The 21,958-nt window shown below is 37.2% G+C and overlaps 1 protein-coding gene and 1 long non-coding RNA gene across 12 annotated transcripts in view; one reads left to right on the top strand and one right to left on the bottom strand.

The window, feature by feature from the left end:
* Nucleotides 1-772: 772 nt before the first annotated feature.
* Nucleotides 773-21,958, top strand: part of LOC141414824 (uncharacterized) — a 129,799-nt gene continuing 108,613 nt past the window's right edge. Inside the window, exons 1-2 of one of the 2 annotated variants that reach the window (XR_012439705.1) lie at nt 773-908; nt 2,853-3,014. This is a non-coding gene — a long non-coding RNA (uncharacterized lncRNA). Of the gene's footprint in view, nt 909-2,346; nt 2,689-2,852; nt 3,015-21,958 lie in introns of those variants that run through there. The other variant, XR_012439704.1, reaches the window with a different exon arrangement.
* The window catches only part of Ehbp1 (EH domain binding protein 1), a 331,176-nt gene continuing 312,228 nt past the window's right edge, over nt 3,011-21,958 (bottom strand). For all 10 annotated transcript variants that reach the window (XM_074049828.1, XM_074049829.1, XM_074049827.1 and 7 more), the window contains 4 exons: nt 11,857-11,956; nt 10,684-10,757; nt 4,237-4,351; nt 3,011-4,032 (listed from right to left, as the gene is read on the bottom strand). In XM_074049828.1, coding sequence (XP_073905929.1) covers nt 3,942-4,032; nt 4,237-4,351; nt 10,684-10,757; nt 11,857-11,956 — 380 coding nt within the window. In that variant the 3' untranslated portion in view covers nt 3,011-3,941. The remainder of the gene's footprint in view (nt 4,033-4,236; nt 4,352-10,683; nt 10,758-11,856; nt 11,957-21,958) is intronic.

The following is a 21,958-nucleotide window of genomic DNA, read 5'->3' as shown; positions in this document are numbered from 1 at the left end:
CTTTCCTTTGGAGTCCGAATAAAATACGGTAACAGAATATGATGGAGGGCACACTGTTTCCTTAACTGCTTCTCAAAGGACCCGGGAGATCTTCTTAGGACCTTTAATAAGGCTTTGGTCGGTTCTTTTGTTGATCTCTCAAAATCAACTCCTTCTAATTGAAGTTGGAGCTGAAAGCGAGCTAATGTTCAAAGAAAGTGGCCGCCAGACCAACGAAATTACATTTTTTTTTTTTAACGATGAAGGAACATCTAATCAAAGGGGCAGGGAAGGAGGGGTGTGAGTGGGGGAGTGCGGAGGAGAAAAGGAGGTTTTACAAGATCCTTCTCTGGTTCACAAAAGTCAGCGACACGGGCGCTTCTCTCCAGAACAAAGACACCGCGGCCCATTCACAAAAGGGAGAGAAAGAGAAAGCAGAATAAAAGAACGAGAGGAAAGGGGGGAAAAGAAAAGGGGGGAGAGAGAGAACGTGTGTGAGAGAGGAAAAAAACAAAACAGCGAGGAGCACAGTGCTGGCCCAGGCGGGGACACACCTTAGGCTCTCGCAGGCCCCCACCTGGAGTAGCCCGCCAAGCCGACGGTCAGCCGCCCGCGGCTTTTGGAGCCTCGGCGATCGTGCTGAGGTTTAAACGAAATCCCCTCCGTCCCCCAGTTTCGGAGAAACACTCGGGCTGGGGCACCCTAGTTTGGCCGGGAAGAGTACGCGGGCGTGCCGGGGTGCGCGCTGGCGGCGTCCGCGCCGGTAGCTGGCGCTGCCAGAGCCCTGGCCTGCGCGCTGAGTGCCGGGGTTGGCCCTCGGAGCTGGGGCGCGCGCCCCGGCCCGATCCCGCAACCTCTCGTCCTTCTGCCTCCTCCAGGCGGTTTCGCTACAGCAGTTGTAGAACCCAGGCCGGGTTCGGTTTAGCAAGGTGGGACGGCCGTGCGCGCTGGAATGTGCCCGCGCTGTCCCCTAGGCCCGCCGGGCGGGGAGTACAGCGCTCTTGGTTCCAGATGCTGCCACAAAGTCTCGGGGAACTCGGGAGGTATCAGGTAGCACGGATTTTTTCCCCCTAATGAGAGTATTTATCTAATCCCAAATTGCGGGCGAATTTTCTTAATGCTCAGCCCATTAAACCCCGGGATTAAGAAAAAGGGAGAGGAGAGGAGAGCGGGAGCAGAGTGAAGAGTGAGATGAAAGTTTCTTGAATGCGGTGGCAGAGGATTGAGACGGCGGTCGCTAGGCAAATGTCCAGGTGGGGGACACTGGGCCTGAAGCCGTGACGGTTCCAGCAAACCGCCGCGGCGCAGGAAGAAGAAAGTGGGGACGGCGCTGGAGGAGGGGAAGCAGCCCCACTTTAAGGCCCCGGGCCGGGAGAGGGCGAGGTACTTGGGCCCCGAGACCCGGATTAGCATCCAGGTGGCCCTAAAGCCAGGGCAGACTCAGGAGGTTTGTTGGGACAGGGGGAGGGGTTTGGATCCCGGGCCGAAGGGCTCCTGGCCAGAGACAAAAGTTCTGCACTGGCCCTGGACTGTGCCCACGTCCGCGCGCCGCTAACGCTTCTGCTCCTCCGAGACCCCCAGACCAGACTCTGAACCCACAACGCGGGTTTCCAGGTTCTCTCGGCGTGCGGGGTTAGCGCCCGCTCTTGGGAGCCGGCCCCTGGGCACCATGAAGCAAAGTCGGACGCGGCACCCTCGCCGCGGTCCCGACCCCGCCAGTCCCGGGGGTCCGCGCTCCCCGGCCGCTGAGGGGCGTTCGGGCGCTGCGGAGCAGCCCGGAATGGAAACGCCGCGAGGCTGGGGATGAAGCAGGAGGGGCCAGGACAGCAAATGTGGGGCGAGGGAAGGTTTGTCACTTGGCAGACCGCAAGCGGCCAGGGGGGGCAGGGGAAAGCCGCCGGCGCTCGAGGCTCCTCGGAGGGGCTTTCGGGATCCAGCGTAAGCGGGTGGGTGCTGCTGACTGTCCAAGCCCCACGCAGTTTGGGGCGGCCGATTTCTGCCTGCCCGTTTACCTGGGGTGAGAGAAGGTTTTGAATTTCCCCCAGAGAGCAGCAACTCGCTGTTCTCCCCCTCTAAAAAAGAGGGAAAATACCAGCTTTCGTTAAGTTTCAGGAAGTTTTTAACAACTTTTTAAAAAATTCTCTTCCTGAATGAATTCGTATGTGGCAAGGTTTTTTTTTTAAATCATTTTGAAAAGACTGGCAAGTGAAAGTGGCAGCATACTTTTCGAACAAAGTGTGTATATATTAGAGAGAGGAGGGGGGGAGAGAGGGAGGGAAAGAGACAGGGAGGGAGGACGGGGGGAGAGAGAGAGAGAGAGAGAGAGAGAGAGAGAGAGAGAGAGAGAGAGAGAGAGAGAGAGAGAGAGAGAGAGAAAGAAAAAGAAGAAAGAAATTATCTAGGCTAAAGTGTAAATTGGTAGTGTTTTCTTTAAAGTTTCCGGACTTGTTGAAGGAGCTTCCTTTGTTTGGACACCCCGTAGGGGAGTGATGTAAACTAGCACAGAAAAGCCAGATTTTCCCTTGGCCTAGATAGAACTTCTTGTTAAAAGTTCTCTTTCTGTCATCTCATACACACACTCCTCCAACAATCCACCTTTCCCGGCAATAACCCTCTTCCTTTCACTTCAGCACCCACGGACTTGGGACTTGCTGGTTATGGGAACACATAGTTCTCCCTCATACAACTGCAAAACTGCAACAATTCAAAGTAATAACGTGGAAAACTCATCCTAGTATTTTTTTTTTTCATTGGTGGGGAATCACAAATTTCCTCAAATCTTTAGCAGAGATGACCCTTTTCAAAAGAGAAGATAGTTTACACTCCTTAAGAATATGACTAATTACTTTTCAATTTGCATTTGTGTGTCACAGGGCTCCTCTGGAATGTATAGACTTATCCAGCTCTAAATACAGTCTAGTATCCCGCTCTGTGTTCCAGAGGACCATTTTCTACATGAAAAGTATTATGGATACATGGATACACAGATTTCCACTCAAGTTTTCATTGTAAGAAAAATAGGAGCAGTGTGTAAGGTAAGAAAGTTTCTGCTTTTATTGAAAATTTATATGACTCAGTATTGTAATAAATAAACAACCATTTTCAAAAAAATGACAGTGCTGTGCTAGAGAAGAAAATATTAACTGAGGAGATTTACTTGTAGTGGCAAGACAGACTTATCAATACAGAATAAATATTAACAGCATTCTTGAGCCAATGTTGAGACCCAACAAAATGTAGGGACCAAGCGAGGTGTAATAAATAATTATCTAGAGAAGTATATGGTGCATTCTCTGATGACAAAACTGTCTCTGTAAACTGCTACATGTCAATTCGTCCCATCCTCTCAGCTAAATTTCAAACCACAGGGCTCGTTTCAGCTACCTTTTAAAGGGCCATCCTCAGAGGAAAGCAGAGAGGAACTCTATTATCCTTAGTGAAATGCAAAACAACAGCAGAAAATCCACTGGTAAATAGAACACAGTTTAATAAGTAGATTGAATATGATGTAACTATGAAATTTAGGTAACAGAGTAAATGTTACATATGGCAGGACTGACTGGAAAAAAATCATGACATTTTCCCCCCCTCCCCCCACTATACCAACAAAAATGTTTCAAATTTTCCTCCATCAAAAAATGAGGGAAAATAACCAGGGAAGCGGTTTTTCTTTTTAGAACAGTTTCTTGAACACTTCCAGTACCAATTACTCACAAGGTGTCTGTGCAAATCTATTTCACATGATTTCAAAGAAAATGATTAACTCACACACAAAAAAAATCCCTTAACAAAGCTATTTTGGAGTTCTGTATAGTATCTGGAAAGGAGAAAAAGGGGTGGTGGTGGTATAGAAGTAGAATCCAGTCAAACAAAATGTTAAAAGTTTTAAATCAACCAGTCTGACTGTTTCTGGTCTGGGGACCCAAGACTCTAAAATGCTGGGAGAGATTCTGGTCTGAAGGCTACTGAAGAACACATTTCTCCTCCTTCTTGGCCATCTTGCCTTTGTTTTGCTCCAGAGTTCGCTCCAAATGCTCATCTTCTTCTTCGGCCCTGGATGTCAGACAAACAGGAAACAATTATTTTTCTTCATGGAGGGCAGAGCAACACTCCCCCTCGCCCCATATTTGGATCCCCAGCAGAAATGGGGAGCACTGGGCCAGGGGCCCTCCAAGACCTCTAGATTGAACTTTGTGTAAACTTCTCGGCCCTTCGGCAGGTGGCTGCGCCGGAACCCAAACCCCACAGCCCACTCACTGTTTCTCCTGCGCATCTAGGTCCCTGACGAGTGCATCGCGCTTGTTCACCAGAGTCACCAGCTCATCCAGCAGGAGCTGCTCGCGTCGTTTCTGGGCCTCTGTCTTCTGCCAGTCTACAGGGGATGGGAGGCTAGTTACCCACCAATCGAGCCTGCGTGCACACCCGCCTTTTCCAGTTTCCTTCCATCTCTCAACAAACCATGTTAATGGAGCTACTAGATAGTGTTTTCTGGGTAGTTTAGTCGTTGTGTTGAGGGTTTTCCCCTAAAGCCCTACTTTATAAATACTTCCCACAGATGGAGATTGGTGCGGCAGAGTTGGAATCAGCTAGCGACCAGGTGTGAGCCGGTGGCCAGCAGGAGGCTGCAGGCGCTCACCTGAATCCAGGCAAAGTGGGGGAGGGGGGCCGGAGGCCAAAGAGGTGGGCCCAGAGATTGGGGTGGAGGGAGTGCGTAAGTGAGGGGGCGGGAAACACAGATAGGCGATAAAATCATTCTGAAAAGGCTAGAGAATCTGCCTGAGAACCAACTCTCCTCCCCCACCCCCACTCTCACCCCAAACAGCCCATTCTTCACTAATTTCCTCTTCTCTCTATTTTAGCAGTTGGATGTATCTCACACTGGGCGCCATATGCTTCACAATAACTTTAAAAGTAGTGAATCGGCTAATTAGCATTTTTCTTTGAAGTAAAAAATAAATTTGCTCTGCAATATTACACTGCAGCTCTCGATCGCATCACAGCCAGTTTTCATTTGGAGACGTTTGCTGGGTGGTTTCAAATCAAAGCACTTTTGCAATGGAAAAATTACATATTTCATTTTGAAACTCCATGTTAAAAATCCTATGGGCAGTGCTCTTTACATGGGTAAGGGTCGTTTTTCTGAAGGTTTCTGGCCCCAGTAATGTATTTCCTAATCTTTGCTGGTCTGATAATTTCCTTAGGATGAGCAGCAGTTTCATTTAATAAAAACAGGACCAAATCGAACATTTAAAACACTTTTGAAACCAAAGCCAACTGCTCTCTGGCCAGACTGTAAGGGCTTGTAGCTGTCAATCAACCCCCAGCCTACCCCGCCTCCCTCATTAGGAAGGTAAACAATGAAAAGAAGAAGTAGATGATGAGGCAGATAGCAGAACAAATGAGGACCTAGAGGGAAACAGGACACCAGCTTAAAAAAAAAAAAAAACCACCCTGGCCACTGACTCTTGTAGCCCCCTCCCCCCAGCAAATGCACTTTCCAAAAAACAGAGAGGAGCGCAATCCTTTTGGGTTTCTGGGTTTCTGTCTTCTCTCTCCATTGCCCAGGGCAATCATGTTAAAACTCACATGGCTGGTGCTTATTCAGATAAACCTAACAATGCACACCGCTGGTTACCATGTGAATCTTCATGAGCCTCACAAGAATGTGTGGTTCAAATCCCCGCGACCCCCTCCAAAGCAAAATTTATTCAAGACAGCAAACTGCTCAGCCTCTTTATGAAAGCAAATGGTGCTAGAGGGAATTCTATCTTGTATTTACAAATTAAAAATTAGATGCATCATCATGCAATAAAGGTTAGAATAGTTTATTAAATTTTATCACTGTTCCTTTCATTATAAGCTCAAACATAAAAATATATATGAAACATGCCATATGTTCATTATCTACATTCGATAAAAAAAATCACAAAAACAACTGATCATTGTTACATTCTTATTTAAAAAGTGAACTATTCTATAGCATAGAGAGGAATAAAGAATTTTAATGATAATAATAGTAATAATAAAAACTGAAGAGAAGCTCTGTCACAATTTTACTTTTTGGATTTAAAACAAAACCAAAGACAGGATTGCTGAAAATTCCTCTAATGTGGTTCTTGTTCTTAAATCAGTCTTATTTTACAGAGTAAGTAAATTATAGACTCTCCAAGTTGGAAAGATCTTTAAGATCATTTGTCTAATTTCAGTTCTAGAAGTACTAATTTAAAAAATCCTGCTGAATTTATAAAAATTGTAACTAAATTTTATACTTATTAAATTACCAGCTTTGGCTAATATTCAATTTCCAACCTCAAGAAATTATTTATACTTTTTTGCTTCTAAAACATTTTAACAACTTTGCAACCGGAAAATAAATTTTCTCCACCATACCCAAAAAATATAAATCGAAAATTAAAAAACTGAAACCAAGAAAAAATAAAATTAAACATGAGATACATTTTTAATTGAATTACTCCTATGAACTTGACCAATCACTTTTAAGGTTTTAATTAGTAATTCAAAATAACAGAATTTCTTCAACATTGGAAAAACTAGGATTTTTAACAATATGAATAAAAAACAAAACATTTTTAATCCCTGAAGTATTGAATAATTTTTTTTAAAGTCTCAGCCTTTTCTTACTTCAATAATGACATTATCTAAAACTGGAATAAAAATTTTTTAAAACTAAAAATATTTAGGTAATTTTCATCATTTTAGAGTCTAATTTAACAGATACCAGAATTTAAAATATTCTAGCATAAATTTATAGTATTTTTTTCCTACTAAGTCTCTCATTACTACATTAATATCTAGTATAAAATTTTAGTCAAATACAGAGCAAATAGCTATGTGAATAGTTTTTACATTAGTAAAATTATATTTTTACTCTCTGGTGGTGAAATAAATTATATGCTCACACATACATTCATCCACACACATCCATATTATGTTTGAATGCTAATTTAAGAAATTAAGTAGACTATTTTAATCACTAAAAATATGGCATTTAAAATTGATCAAGATTTATATTTTTGTGTTTAAGCCTAATTTTAAAAATCCCCCTTTAAATAGTTTCACCTACACATGTCCTGTTTTAAAAATCTGTGTGTAAGTTTATATGTGACCTGTTACGTATTTTAAGAAAGAATTGCTCACCTATAATACTAGTCACAGCTAGCTAGCTGCACTGACTGGCTTGGACAGACTACAATGTGAGTTCTGATTAATTTAAAGATTCTAGTGTACTTTTGCTACAAAAGCCATATCCTCTCACAACAAATAGGATTAAGTTTTGATGCTGCATTTGAGCTGAAGTGTTGAAATAAAGAGACTCTGTTTATGTCCGTCTGCACTGAGCTGTTTTGTTAATTCAAAAAACTCTTTTTCATATATAGGGCCAATTATTCATTCCTTGATTCAGTTTACTTGTTGAAGTTGATAATTGCCTTGAAAAAAAAAAAAGGGCAAAAGAAATACCTATAAACACTTTAATAGAAAGGACCTAAACTTCTTGTAGTAAACCTTCAACCTTGCCACCATAAGTAAGCCTGGCACTTTGATGAAAATTAACACTAGTTTTGTAAAGAGCACATTGGGGGATTGCAGTCAAGTCTTATCTTTAGTTCCAGTCAACTAGCAATCCTGAAAGAGTTTGCATCATCATCAGAACAGGCCATTTGATAGGATTCTACTGCTGTACCTAATCAATCTATGGAAGACTGTGGCTGTGCTGTGTAACAAAGCTAAAATAGATTTACAAATGGGGTTTTAGGGGATAAGCTCCTCCACAGGATTACATATTGATTTTAAATATAAAAAGCTTATCATATAAACCATAACTACAAAAATAGTGAACCTATGCATAAAGCCCTTTAGAAGAGCACCCACTTCAAACTCTAAGCCAAGAATAAATCAAGATGTACAAAATCCTAGAGAAGATCCATTTCTTGTGCTGAAAATGAACATAACACTTTCTAAAAGCCCACCCCAATGTGTGCAGAAATGAATTTATCTTTCCTGAGGGAGCATTAAATAATCTGGAACGACAACAACAACAAAAAAAACTATAGGAAAAGTATCTAAAAGATGCTTATTAGCTTAAGGGATCCTACAACTTAGCTGAATACAGTGGAACTCCTGCTATGAAAACACCTCAGAAAAAAAGGTAAAAAAGAGGCCAAAGTGATCATGAATTTCTCAGAAGAATGAATACATTAAATGTGTGTGTGTATATGTATATACAGCTCTCAAACCAAGCTGTCAATATTTCTTTCAGTGTCCTGTGGTCATTAACATTCTATGGTTTTCTCCTGGTGAATGGTTTCAGCAGCAGATTAAATTGAAAAGATTTTAGTTTATTTATTACTAAAACCATCTTATAGCTACCAAGAAAGAATTGAGACAAAAAAAGAGAAATGAACTTTAAAACAAAAGAAAGCAAAACAAAACCAACTAGTGTTGCCTATTCATGTGTTTTTCTGTGGTGTTTTAATACTTGAAAAGGCTATTGAACTGTGTGTTCAGCTCCTCTTCAGGGAGCTGAAGTTCAGTGATCTGCACCTCTCTAGGACAGCCTTGCATGTGTCCAGAACAGGGTAGTGGGACAGGCTTCTCTGTAAGAAAATGTCTTTCTTTGCAATCAACAGGCTGCTCCTTTCCTCAAGTCTCCTTTTTCCCTAAACTGAAACTGTCAGAGAGAGAGAGAGAGAGAGAGAAGAAAGAGAGAGAGAGAGAGAGAGAGAGAGAGAGAGAGACAGACTGAACGCCATAACTTAGAACACAATTGCATTGCAAATATTTTAAAATAGGACTTTCTACCATCCCTCTGGATACATATGAACATTAGACAGATGAAATGGTAGATTATTTAAGATTGTAAGTTTGAATACTCACATAGAACAGCCAATGAAACACGAATAAAGCCCTACTTTTAAAATGAGCATTTGGAGTTGGGTGTTGGTGGCTCATGCCTGTAATACTAGCTACTCAGGAGGCAGAGATCAGGAGAATCATGGCTTGAAGCCATCCGGAGCAAACAGTTCGAGAAACCCTATCTTAAAAAAAACCCATCTCAAAAAAGGACTAGTGGAGTGACTCAAGGGTGTAGGTCCGAGTTCAAACCCCAGTACTGCAAAAAAAAAAAAAAAGTGGTAATAATACTGGTTTGGGGGATAGAACCAATATCAAGTATCTACCTTAAAAGTCAACTGTACTGCATCAAGTTATATTTTAGAGATAATTTATCTTTCTACACAGGAGAGAATGGGTAAAAAATTTAAGGAATACTTCATATTGAGTGTAATGTATAATGACTATAAATAATACACTGTAGATGAGTTACATATTATTCATACTATATATATACATTATATTGCACATACATATTTCCCATATAAATAGTATCTGCTGCATTTACTTTTCAACTTTTTAGCTTCACAACCTCCTTTAAAAACTACACTATGACTACAAAAATTATACCCAGAGGAAAAGTACTATTTAGTGTACTAATGCATTTTATTTCAATAGCAAATTTTACAAAACTTCTTTAATAGTTTTGACAAATTTTAGCCATCAGTGGTATGATTTGATACATTTGGATGGCCATTTGAAGGAAACTGGTTAAGTGAAGCCTTTTAAAATAAAGCAAATTGAGTTTCTAAATGAGAATATATAAATGTTATCAGTGATATTTATTAAATAAGATTTTGGATATAAAAGTAATTAAAAATAAAACTTCTATAACATGAGATTGTAGATAAACAGGGTACATTTTATTTGATAACAATATAATATTAAAATATTTTAAGAATATAAAACTTCCTTTGGCTTTCCCTTACAAACTTAAATTTCTAGTTTCTGAACTAATTAGAATTGACTTATTATGGATCAGGTACCTTATCAGGTGAAGAATGAAATTACCACAGACAGTCAATGGGTTAGGAGGTCAATATAGAATAGGAAAATCAATTTGCATTGATTAGACAAAAGATCCATCTACAGAGCCTGAAGGATTAACTTTTAAGCAGAAATCTTTGGACTGTAAGACATTTTCAACTAAGAGATATCAGGAGCAAAGCATTATAAAATACCTAGGAGTTTTTTAAAATCATATATAGTAAAAGCTATAGTTAAGGTAGTAGATGTTTACTGATAGTACGAACCATATATAGCATTACCATATAATTCATTTAAATGAATTATGACAAGTGTGAAAGTGTTTCATTTTTTCTTATACAAATCTTTGCTCAAATATTTATTTAATAGGAGTTGGAGCCTTAAGAATTATACTAGACTGGGCAGTGACATATTCCAATGTTGTCATCAATGAAACATTATGGTAAAATTTAGAGTAAAAAAGGTGAAAAATCAAAATGACAAATCTTTTTCTAAACCTCCCCAGTGGAAATAACTTTAAATTGCTTTATAGGTAAAATCTAACCAATCAATTAACTCTTTATGTTTTAAGGAAATTTAGTTTTCCCAAATCAAAAATTAAGACAATTTTATACTTAGCAGCAGGTATAATGATTGTCTATCTGAACTGGGTCCTTTCAGTTTATATGAATCCTGCTTTCTGCTTCCAAGGAATTCCTGTAGGTACCTAGAAGACCAAACCTAGTAAAACCAGATGTGTATTACCTTCTTTAAATCTATTTGACAACTGACACCTTACATACCTGACCCCGTCACATCATTTCTTACCTTCAATGGCTAGCATTGCCCGCAATTCCCGGTTCAGCAGCTCATACCTTCGTTCTAAATCATGTTCTTTTTCCCTAGGCAAGTTACAAAAGTTCATCAATATGCTAATTACTAAATCACTAAACACTTAAAATAACCTGTAGGTTACATTGATTTTAGGACTCCAACTGACTTTTCTCTTTAACTTTAAGCCACTCCAAACAAATGATATACAAGCCTAAAACTTTCCTCAGTGGAATATTTACTAATGGTGTTATATTTTCCCTTCAATTCTGAATGGCATAAAGGGACGTTTTAATCTGAGGAGAAGTAGTCCCATTCTTCAGTGCTTCTTGTGTTAAGTGTCAGGTATAAGACTGTTTTCTAAAATATTTTTCACAGTTCATAACAAGCACTCTTATTTTGAACTCCATGTAAAAAGAATATAAGAAACATAAAAGTATTACTAGTGCAAATTTCAGAGAAATGGAAGGTTCTGGGTAAGTTTTGCACCTCACATAAATTTTTTTTAAAAATAAATTTAGGCAAGGCAGAAGTTATAAAATTAAGTTTTTCACCAAAATGAAACACGATGAGCTTTCCCACACTAGGTGGCATACTATAAGAACACTGTGGGTGAGCAGAAAGGAATAAGCATTAAGTCCTATGCTGAAGTAAATGCTTAAGACTAAGAATGTTTATATTTGGTCTAGTCTCCATTTTACTTTAATTCTTGCAATCATAAAAAGGTCACTTTAATTAATCTCTTATTCTGAAATTTAGATTAATAGCACCTTTATAAAATAAGCGTATTTTTGTCTTTATAAAAATTATTTTATTTTTTAACTTATAATGTGTTCTTAATTAATTGCAATTTTCTTTTTCTAGAGGGTCCTCCTCTGACCTCAATATAAACCAAACCTTCTTTGCACAAGTGATTTATTTCTTAAACATAAAAATTATTGTTATTCCTTGGTTTTTACATCACAAACACCTTTGTTTTCAGTGTATCACTCCATTTACAAATTCTTACTATTTGGATGAAAACTGTTTTGTTTTTAAAATATAAAACATTCTGTAAATCTCTAAGAAAAAATTAAGCTTAATAAATATGAAACCCCAAAGAAGGCAATAACAAAAAGCCTAAAATTTATCAATGTTGTAGGAAAAACAAGTGTAATCATGAATACTTACAAAAGAGAGAGCTGGTTCATTCTTCTTATTAAGGCATTTTTCTTATTAACTAACATAAACCATTCTTGCATCATAGCTTCTTCTTCTTCTGTGTTCCTTCCTATAGTTTAGGAAGAGTTAACTTCTTATTATATGACATTTTACAAGCTGAATCAAAGTTTAGCACAACTTTTTTTTAACATGAAAAGTATTCTAGCTACTTCAATACTGTATATAACATTGCTTATAATAATATGAGATTAAAGCCCAAGGACTGAAAAAAAAGAAATCAGTATTTAAAAACTCGTAAGTCAATCTTCTAAAGCTGGTATTATCTAGCATGTCTATTTTAGTCCCCCTGAACATACCTATAGATCATATTAACACTTAAGTACAGTAAACAAAATGTTCCACCTTTTAAATCCTCCCCAGAGGCTGACTTGCTATTATGTTTCAATGAGGAACTCAAGGTGCTGACAGACATATGGCCATGATTTAAAAAAAAAAAAAAACATTAAAAAAATCATTATGAGAATCATAAGATGAGGAAGATCAGAGAAGTCCAGAGATTGTGCAAAAGCTTCCACTTGTAATAACTTCCTTATTTTTCTTATTCCACCCCCACCCAAAAGTAAAATAAGATATCTGCATATATACCTTCTGGAACTCATCAACCCTAATTGAGTCAACCACTTACAAATTATTAAATGAATTGTAAATGACCAGACAACAATACATACCTATATCTCTCTGTGAAAAAACTCAGTACAATAAAATTAATGTTGCGTAAACATTTGATTAAGGAGACAATCTAACATTTTGGATTGTAAAGTTATGGGATTGCACACAGCAGATATTTAAAATTCACTATCTCTCATAGTGATCTAAATCACTCTGCCCTTCTCCCCACAAAGGCTAGTATATTTAGGATTACAATACATTACAGTATATACTTAGTATTATTCATGCAAAAATAGGCAACAATTATACTTAAGAAAAATATTTCCCCCACATTTTTTCTTTCTCTCCTTTCAAATTATACTGACTCAAATTCACAATCTATTGACGTTTTTTGGAATTTCATCCATGATTGGTTAATTGCTTTGTTAAGCCATTAATATTACCAGTCAAACTTCTGTACAGTATTCATAGGATTAACTTAAATATCTAAAAAATTTTAAATATCCCAGCTAAGGCTCTTATCCTCTATGTTTTATTTTCTTTGTGAGATAGTACCTTTTAAATTTTGAGCACTTCAAGTCCATTTTAAAAATTGAAACAATTCAGAGGTATAACTGAGTACAAAATCAAGTCCTCTTTCACCAGCCTACCCTCCTCACTTCCACAGTTCCCTTCTCCAGAACTAGGTACTATTATAGTTCAGCGTATTCTCCTTCCAAACCACATACCTATCAAACATATGTATATACCTTATCTATAGACACATACTGGTTGCATTTGTTTAACATCAGTGAGATAATATTATACATTGGTCTATGATTTCTTTTGTCATATTGTCCAAATATCTACTTCATTTTTAATGCGTGCATAAATTATGGGCATACCATAATTAAACTATTTCCTTTTTAATACAAATGTGAAGAAAATTTTCAAATAAAATAGAATGCAAAAAGTTGATCTGTGTCCAAGAGTAAACATCAATTTCAGACTATTCCTATAAAACAGTTATCTGTTGTTCACCATTAAGGAGAACAGTGAGGATATGTGCCTTCATTAAAAGCTGTTAAAACTGAGTGCTATGAAGCTGACTTAAGATAGATTCTTTTAGAGCCTGAACAAAAGTCTTTATTGTTTTACAGTATTTTTAATCTCTCCTTTAGGGTAGCTGGTTTTGTATTCACTTTGGACCATGTGATGTCTTGACACTGGTCATGTGATACAGGCTGCGATAGGCACAAATCCCTGGGTAGCAACAAAAGAAGAAAGAGTAAAAAGAAAAAGCTGAGAAAAAGCTTGCAATTTGGAGAAAGGCCAATTGTACCCTGGTGAAAGCTTTTTTGATCAGTGCAATGACACATGTGTGCAATATTAATAGGCATAGATTTTATATTTTATTTTGTGATTAAAGACCTAATTCTTGTATTCATAACCTAAGTGGCTTCTAAAAATACAGACATATTAAAACTTTGTCTTGAGTTTAACTTAACCTATAATTGAGGCTTTCAGGCAATATTAGAAGCCATCAGCCTACTCTTAAATTAGCATCATTTTCTTCAATGGAACACTGCCTTCCTTGAGTATAACAATATTGATGTGGTACAGTGTTATTTTCAATTTAACTCATGCCTATGATTTGTAGGTAAGAATCAAAGATCTTTTCTCCTAATTGTTAAGAAATGACTAAAAATAAAAGAGCCTCATGTTTCAAAAGAAATAAGCCTAACAATAAATATTTAAAGACACATTACACATTGCTACATAGATTATTTAAATTAACTGAAAAAAACCGCACAAACAAATTCTGTATCACTAAATCCTTATCTGAGATAATATACAATAATGGAAATCTATACCTAGCCTTGGATTAAAAAATTGAAGTTTCTTCTAGCACATCACTACACTATTGTTTTTAGGGATTTAACATTTTTTTTTTAAATTTAAAAAGCTTTTAGAAGCCAGTAAGTTGAACCATTACAAATTAATCCTGACTTTAATAACTGGTTAAAGACCCCTTTAGCTTTATAAGTAACAAAAAATATTAAAGCCTGTGATCACAGTGAGCTTTTCTCATTTCTCTTCTAACCATTTGTTATTTAATCCAATACTAGTAATCCAATTTGTCCATCAGACTTTTAAAGGGCAGAATGCAACTTCCTCAGCTTAGACACTTTTCAAAGTACAATATATTTTTCAAATGAATGCTGGATGTTTCATTTTTCCCAACTGTTCCTAGCTCTAATGCAGTAGGAAAAAAAAAAGAACAAGATGAACATTGTTCATACTGATTAAGTAAGAGCTCATTAAAGAGCTGTCAGTGCAGTACTTTGAATATGCATGAAGCATATAATCAGATCTAGTACCGTCACTAGAGGAGAATACGGTAAGTACAAAGGATTGATTTAATTACTTAGAGTGGGCTGTGGTGGTAAAGCAGTCTTGTTAGTGCAAAAAGAAAAAGAGGTTGTATTCTGGCACTGTTATAAAAAAGGCAGTTTTAGCTTCTGCCACAATACCTAATCTCAGAATAAAGCACTTTACACTGTAGCTTAAAATGAAGACTGTCATTATATTATAAAATGGCCATAAATCATTTAATCTTGTTTAACCATACCTGGTCAACTACCTCTTTTTCAAAATTATCTTTAATTTATAATTACAATCACATTTTTTGTCGCCTTAGTGCCAATACTGATACTTTTTTAAATCTTAAATTTTTATCAGTTTCATGGCCTGAAAAATTCAAGACATAATACTATTGAAGGTCATTTTGAAATAAAAATGACTAAATACTACCGTTCAGTATGCAGTTATAAAAATGTGAAAACATGCTTTAGATGTTACACTAGTTTTTAAAAATAGCACCTTGTTTATTATAAATACATTATCAATAAAAAAATCACAAAACTAAGAGGGATACATTGTTATATATATGTGTATGTATATGTGTATATATATGTTTATCTATTTATCTCTCTTACTTTGTTTTCTTAAAGACTTCGGGTTTTTATCTTTTGGGAATGCAGTATCTTTTCTGACATCACAATCTCTTAATGTCCATTTTTTTCCTTAAATAATTATTACAACTGGAGTAGAATTTGTAAAAATTATTAATCAAGAATGATAAGCACTACATGTAGTATAAATATTTAATAAATGCTAGCTGATTACAGCAACCACTTTTTATTCCAACTCCTCCAAAAAAAAGATGTAGAGTTAAGATATGATTTCCTTCAGGAATACATTCACTCATCCAAGAATTTGCATGTAGTTTTCATTTCTTTTCAACCATAATGACACAAATGAATAAAAGAAAAGTGATGATGAAAACCTGAAATTAGGGCTGGAGAAGTGGCTCAAGAGGTAGAGTGCCTACCTAGCAAGCACAAAGCCCTGAGTTCAAACCCTAGTACTGCCAAAAATGAATGAGCAAATAAATAAATACCTGAAATTATTAATCATGCCTTTTTTTTTTTTTGGTGGTAGGGAAAGAATCCAGGGCCTTGTTTCTGGTAAGCAAGTACTCCACAACTGAGGTACAGCCCACCACAATTCGCTCTTTTAAAATAATTACATATGGCATGGGGTTGCACCCATAACTTTCCATTGCTGAAAAACTTTACTTTTTTTTTGGCAATACTGGGCTTTGAAATCAGGACCTCATGCTTGCTAGGCAGGTGCTGTATCACTTGAGTCACTTCACCAGCCCTGTTGAGAGCCTGTAAGACATTAACAGGACCCACATTTCAGAGAATTTGTGACTGTACTGACTACTTATAAATGGGCTCTTGGCAAAAATAAATTTTCAAAACTTTAAATTCTTTAAAGTATATGTAACATATTTTGTAAAATGGGATAAAATACAGTGAGTCACTTTTATAAGCATCATTGCACAAAACAGATAGTAGTCTACTTGGAAAATCTATTAGGCATGCTCCATTGAGGAAAAAACTTGAATTGGGAGCTGCAGTTCAGGGGATAGCACTGCACCCCCTGCCAGCTCACCCTCTCCTGAAGCCCCCTTTCTTTGAACTGTACCAGGCAGGCTCTGCTGTATCCTCTCCCTGTTCTAGGGCCCTCTCACAGTCATGTCATGGAAATGACTCAAAAGTGGCTCTAATTGGAGCAGGGTGGCTTGCCCTGTAATCCCAGCCCTTGGGAGGTGAAGGCAGAGGACCTCAAATTTAAGGCCCGTGTGAACTCACTACATAGTGAATTCAAGATCAGTCAGCCTGGGCTATACAGCAAGACCCTGTCTCAAAAAAAAAAAAAAAAAAAAAGTGACTCTAGTACTGACAGAAACATTAATGTCTAAGATCAATATGAAACATTTAAAAAAGATGAATATTAAGAGTTGAATAAAATTATTTCTTGAAAAGTGGGAGTGAACAAAAATAATGGTATTTTAAAATGTGACTTTAAGAGTTGGAGGATAGAGTGGCCCAAGTGGTAGAGCCACTATATGCATGGATATATAGTAAATTAAATATTACAAGAAATATTCATAAACTTTTAGATATTCAAATAGGTCAAAATGTTTGGGGAAATATTTTTATTGGGAGACTAGGGATTCAACTTTTTAAAAGTCATTTGGGCACATATGATTGTGGCCTTGGTACCCAATCCATAAATTGAGTATTTTATGGAAAAACACTCATAAATGAACTTTAAATAAGACTCCTTGTGAGCTGCAGGTATGGCTCAAGTGGTAGAGTGCTTGCCTAGCAAGTGTGATGCCCTAAGTCCAAACCCTAATATTGTCTCCTCCAAAAAAAAGACCTCATGCAAATTACAGAGTACCTTTATGAATGTTTACTTATATTAATTCTGAAAAACTCTTGCGGATAAGATTAAGTTCTAGTAGAGTCAGGCATAATATATCATCATGTACTATCTGTAGTTTCTGTGACTGGTTAGATCAGTCATTCTAAATAACATGTGAATAAGATGAATCCACTATAGCCTTTGTTCGGTTTTAAAAAAAATTGAGCCCTTTATTTTAAACTAATTACTGAACCTTTCCAAGCTTCTGTTTCTTCTCTTTCTTCTTCTCTCATGGTACTGGAGATCAAACCCAGCTAGGCAAACACTACCAGTGAGCTAAACTTCCTTCTAAGCCCCAGTTTTTTCATCTCAGTAAGGATAATTAATATTACTTATTTTATATGGCTGTTACAGGAACTAAAATGAGAAGATCCACATAAATACTTTAGCACAGTACTCAAGACTAAAAATGCAAGATATGATGAGGATAATGAGAAGGGTGATAATTGTGTGTACCATACTGAGCCAGGAACTAGGGATAAAGAAAGATAACCAAGATTTGCTACCTGCCCTCACAAGGGCTCATAGATGGACAATATAACCAGGGATAGCTGGAACAAAGGTAACTTTCTCAATAACCCTATGCTTACAAATTATAATTTAAATCTTTGTAAGTCTATAGTAATACGTCATTGGTCATAAGCAGAACAAATAAAAAATGTGAGTGAATCAGAACAAAGCCATGTCTACAGCCAGACAAACAAAACGTGTGCTCTACTGGTCAGCAGTTATCACTGCATATGGTGTCTGCTGCACACAGAAGACAACCACAGCCATGGAAATACAACAATGTGGCTGTGCTCCAGGTCTAGTTGTTTGAGTTTTTTTAATAGAACAAAGTAGATCATGGGATAGTGATGAGTATCAAAAACTGAAATAGGTAAAATTTAACATAGAAAATTATGGGCTAATGGAACATATCTAAAAGTTTACTGGTTATCAAAATAGAGTAAAAAAAAGAAAACTACAATTTGATGTACAAATTGATATAATCTGGAGAAAAGAAAGCCTTCAACAAGAAAAATCAATCAAACATTTATAAAGCAAAAAGCTTCATTGGGAAAGTAAGTTTTCATTTTTACAGGAAGCATTTAAAAATACAGAACATTTCAAATCAGCTTATGGAGTTGTAATTGTAGATGAAATAGCTGATTTACTAAATGCCAGGTGAGAATGAGATTAGATTTTGTTAAAAGTATGAAAAATTAAATATATATATATAATTTTTAAAATACAGAAGGATGAACTTAGGTAGATATATTCTAGATGTACACTTTCTAATGAAAGCAAATCTCTCCAAAGATGTATCATACAGTCAGCTTAACTCTTCCAGTTAACTCCCTCCAGTGTTGCTTAAAAGATTTAAAGTCTTTGAAAATATAATATTAAGGGCTCTCCAGAGCTTCTGGTTTCCAGTAAGAAATAAGTTTAACTCCTCCCCCGACAATGCAAACAGTAGATCCTTGGTATCCACAGGACACACCTCCTTTCATGAGATCTTAAATATGTACTTTATCACTTAAAAAAGAAAATTTTTTTGGAGGTACTGGGGTTTAAACTCAGGGTATCATGCTTGCTAGGCAGGTGCTCTACCACCTGAGCCATGCCTCTAGCCCAAGGAATTTAAAATTTTTGTTTTTGAAATTTCTTTTGTTTTTTTCTTATTTTTTTGGATTATGCTTCGCTTGGTCAAAACCATGTGTAATAAATCCACGACTAAGGTAGGCTTACTCTACCTGTACAGTAACTTTGTTTTCCATTAAGTACCTGCTTTAATCATGCTTGGGTTCAGATAAACAGGTAAGACTGGGATACATACTTCCTTACGAACTTCATTTTATATTTATTTATTTATGGTACTGGAGTTTGAACTTAGGGCCTACACCTTGTGCTACTCCACTAGCCCTTTTTGTGATGGGTCTTTTCGAGATAGGGTCTCTCAAATTATTTGCCCAGGTTGGCTTCAAATTGCAATCCTCCTGATCTCTGCCTCCTGAGCAGCTAGGATTACAGGTGTGAGCCATTGGTGCCTGGTATCATTTATTTTTTTAACTGACAAAAATGCACAACGTGTTGTTTTAGGAATATGTATATATTGTGGTATGTCTATATTGATATAATTAATGTATGTATTCCATTGCATATTCATCTTTTTGTGGTGAGATGACAACATTTAAAATCTACCCTCAGCAATTTTCAAAAATAAATTTTAGTTGGGTATGGTGGTGCACATCCTGTAATCCCAGCAGTCCCAGCACTCTGGAGGTGGAGGCAGGAAGACTGGAAGTTCAAGACCAATCTGGGATTCACAGAAAGACCCTGTCTCAAAAAACAAACATTATAGTTGCCATATTATACAACAGATCTCTTGAACTTATTCCTCTAGCTAACTGAAATTGTTTTTAAAAATTTTATCATTTTTACATTTATTTACATGTGTATACATTATTTGGTTATTTGGACCCCTCCCCTCCCTGTTCTGCCCTCTTGTTCTCCGATTTTGCTAAAGAAAAAAACATGAGAGATAGTAAGAAAAACATAGTGGTTTTGCTAGTTTGACATAAAGATAATGCAGGGAGTTTCCTTGTGTTGTTTCCATGCATATGTGTATTACAATCTCAGCTGGCTCATCTCTACCAGACCTCTCACTACTTCCTACTCCCCTTTCCATAGTGGTCTTGGCCAGTTTAAGATTACTATATTCACTCCTATACAGTCAGCATATCAACCACATTCAAGCTTTTTGGTTTCCTTCCCTTGCCCTATCCCCCTCCATGCACAGGCTCCCCTCAGAATATTGCTGCATTTGTTTTAGGACTATAATTCACATATGAGGAAGAACATTCAGCTTTTGGCCTTCTGAGCCTAACTTCACTAAAGATGATGTTCTCCAGTTCCATCCATTTTCCTGCTAATGACAAAATTCCATTCTTCTTTCTGGCTAAGTAAAATTCCATTGTGTATAAATACCACATTTTCTTAATCCATTTGTCAGTAGTGGGGCATTTTGGGTGTTTCCATAGCTTGGTTATTGTGAATAGCGCTGCAATAAACATGGGTGTACAGGTGCCTTTGTAATAACCTGAGTCGCATTCCTTTGGGTATATCCCTAGGAGTGGGATTGCTAGATCATATGGCAGATCTATGTTTAGTTTTTTAAGAAGCCTCCGTATTGTTTTCCATAGTGGTTGACTAGCTTACATTCCCACCAGCAGTGTGTGAAGGTTCCTTTTTCCCCCACATCCTCACCAACACTTGGTGGTGGTGTTCTTGATGGTAGCAATTCTAATAGGACTGAGGTAGAATCTTAGTGTGGTTTTGATTTGAATTTCCTTTATGGCCAGGATGGTGAGCATTTTTCACGTGTTTTTTGGCCATTTGGACTTCTTCCTTTGAAAAAGTTCTGTTCAATTCAGATGCCCACTTCCTTATGGGTTCATTGATTTTTGGGGAGTTTAGTTTTTTGAGCTCCCTGTATATTCTGGTTATCAGTCCCCTGTCTGATGCATAGCTAGCCAAGATTTTCTCCCACTCTGTGGGTGGTCTCTTCAATTTAGAGACCATTTCTTTTGTCATGCAGAAGCTTTTTAATTTCATGTAGTTCATTTGTCAATCCTTTCTTAGTTGCTGGGCTGCTTGAGTTCTACTGAGGAAGTCCTTGCCTGTACATATTGCTTCCAGTGTATTCCCTGCTCTTTTCTGTACTAACTTCAAGGTTTTGGGTCTGATATTAAGGTCCTTAATCCACTTTTGAGTTGATACTAGTACAGGGTGACAGGCATGGATCTAGTTTCAGTTTTCTGAATAACCACTTTTCCCAGCAACATTTGTTGAAGAGGCTGTCTTTTTCTCCATCATGTTTTTGGCACCATTGTCAAAAATTAGGTGGGCATAGCTGTGTGGATTCATGTCTGGGTCTTCGATTCTGGTCCACTGGTCTTATCTGTTTTTGTGCCAGTACCAAGATGTTTTTATTGCTATTTCTTTGTAATATAGTTTGAAGTCGGGTATTGTGATACCTCCAGCACTGCTCTTTTTGCTCAGTATTGCCTTGGCTACTCACAGTCTTTTGTGTTTCTAAATGAACTTTAGGGCAGATTTTTCAATCTCTGTGATGAACGTCATTGGGATTTTGATGGGAACTGTATTGAACATGTGGATTGCTTTAGGTTGTATAGTCATTTTTATTATGTTGAGTCTGACAATCCATGAGCATGGGAGATCTTTTTTCCTCTGTAGTCTTTTTCAGTCTCTTTCTTCAATAGTTTGTAATTCACCTTGTAGAGGTCATTTACATCCTTTGTTAAGTTTATTCCTAGATATTTGATTTTTTTTGAGGCTATTGTAAATGGAATTGTTTTCCTATATTCTTTCTCAATCTGTTCATTGTTGGTGTATATAAAGGCTTCTGATTTTTGTAAATTGATTTTGTATCCTGCTACTTTGCTGAAGCTGTTTATGGTGTCTAGGAGTTTTTGGGTGGAGTTTTTTGGGTCTTTAAGGTATAAGATCATGTCATCTGTGAACAGGGATAGTTTAACTCTTTCATTACCTCTTTGTATTCCTTTTATTTCTTCTTGTTGCATTATTGCTCTGCTAGGAATTCCAAGACTATATTGAA

Source organism: Castor canadensis, chromosome 12, assembly GCF_047511655.1.
Source record: "Castor canadensis chromosome 12, mCasCan1.hap1v2, whole genome shotgun sequence".
In the NCBI taxonomy this organism is placed as follows: domain Eukaryota; kingdom Metazoa; phylum Chordata; class Mammalia; order Rodentia; family Castoridae; genus Castor; species Castor canadensis.
Note: the sequence above shows the minus strand (reverse complement) of the source record. Positions and strands in the feature narration are given on the sequence as shown.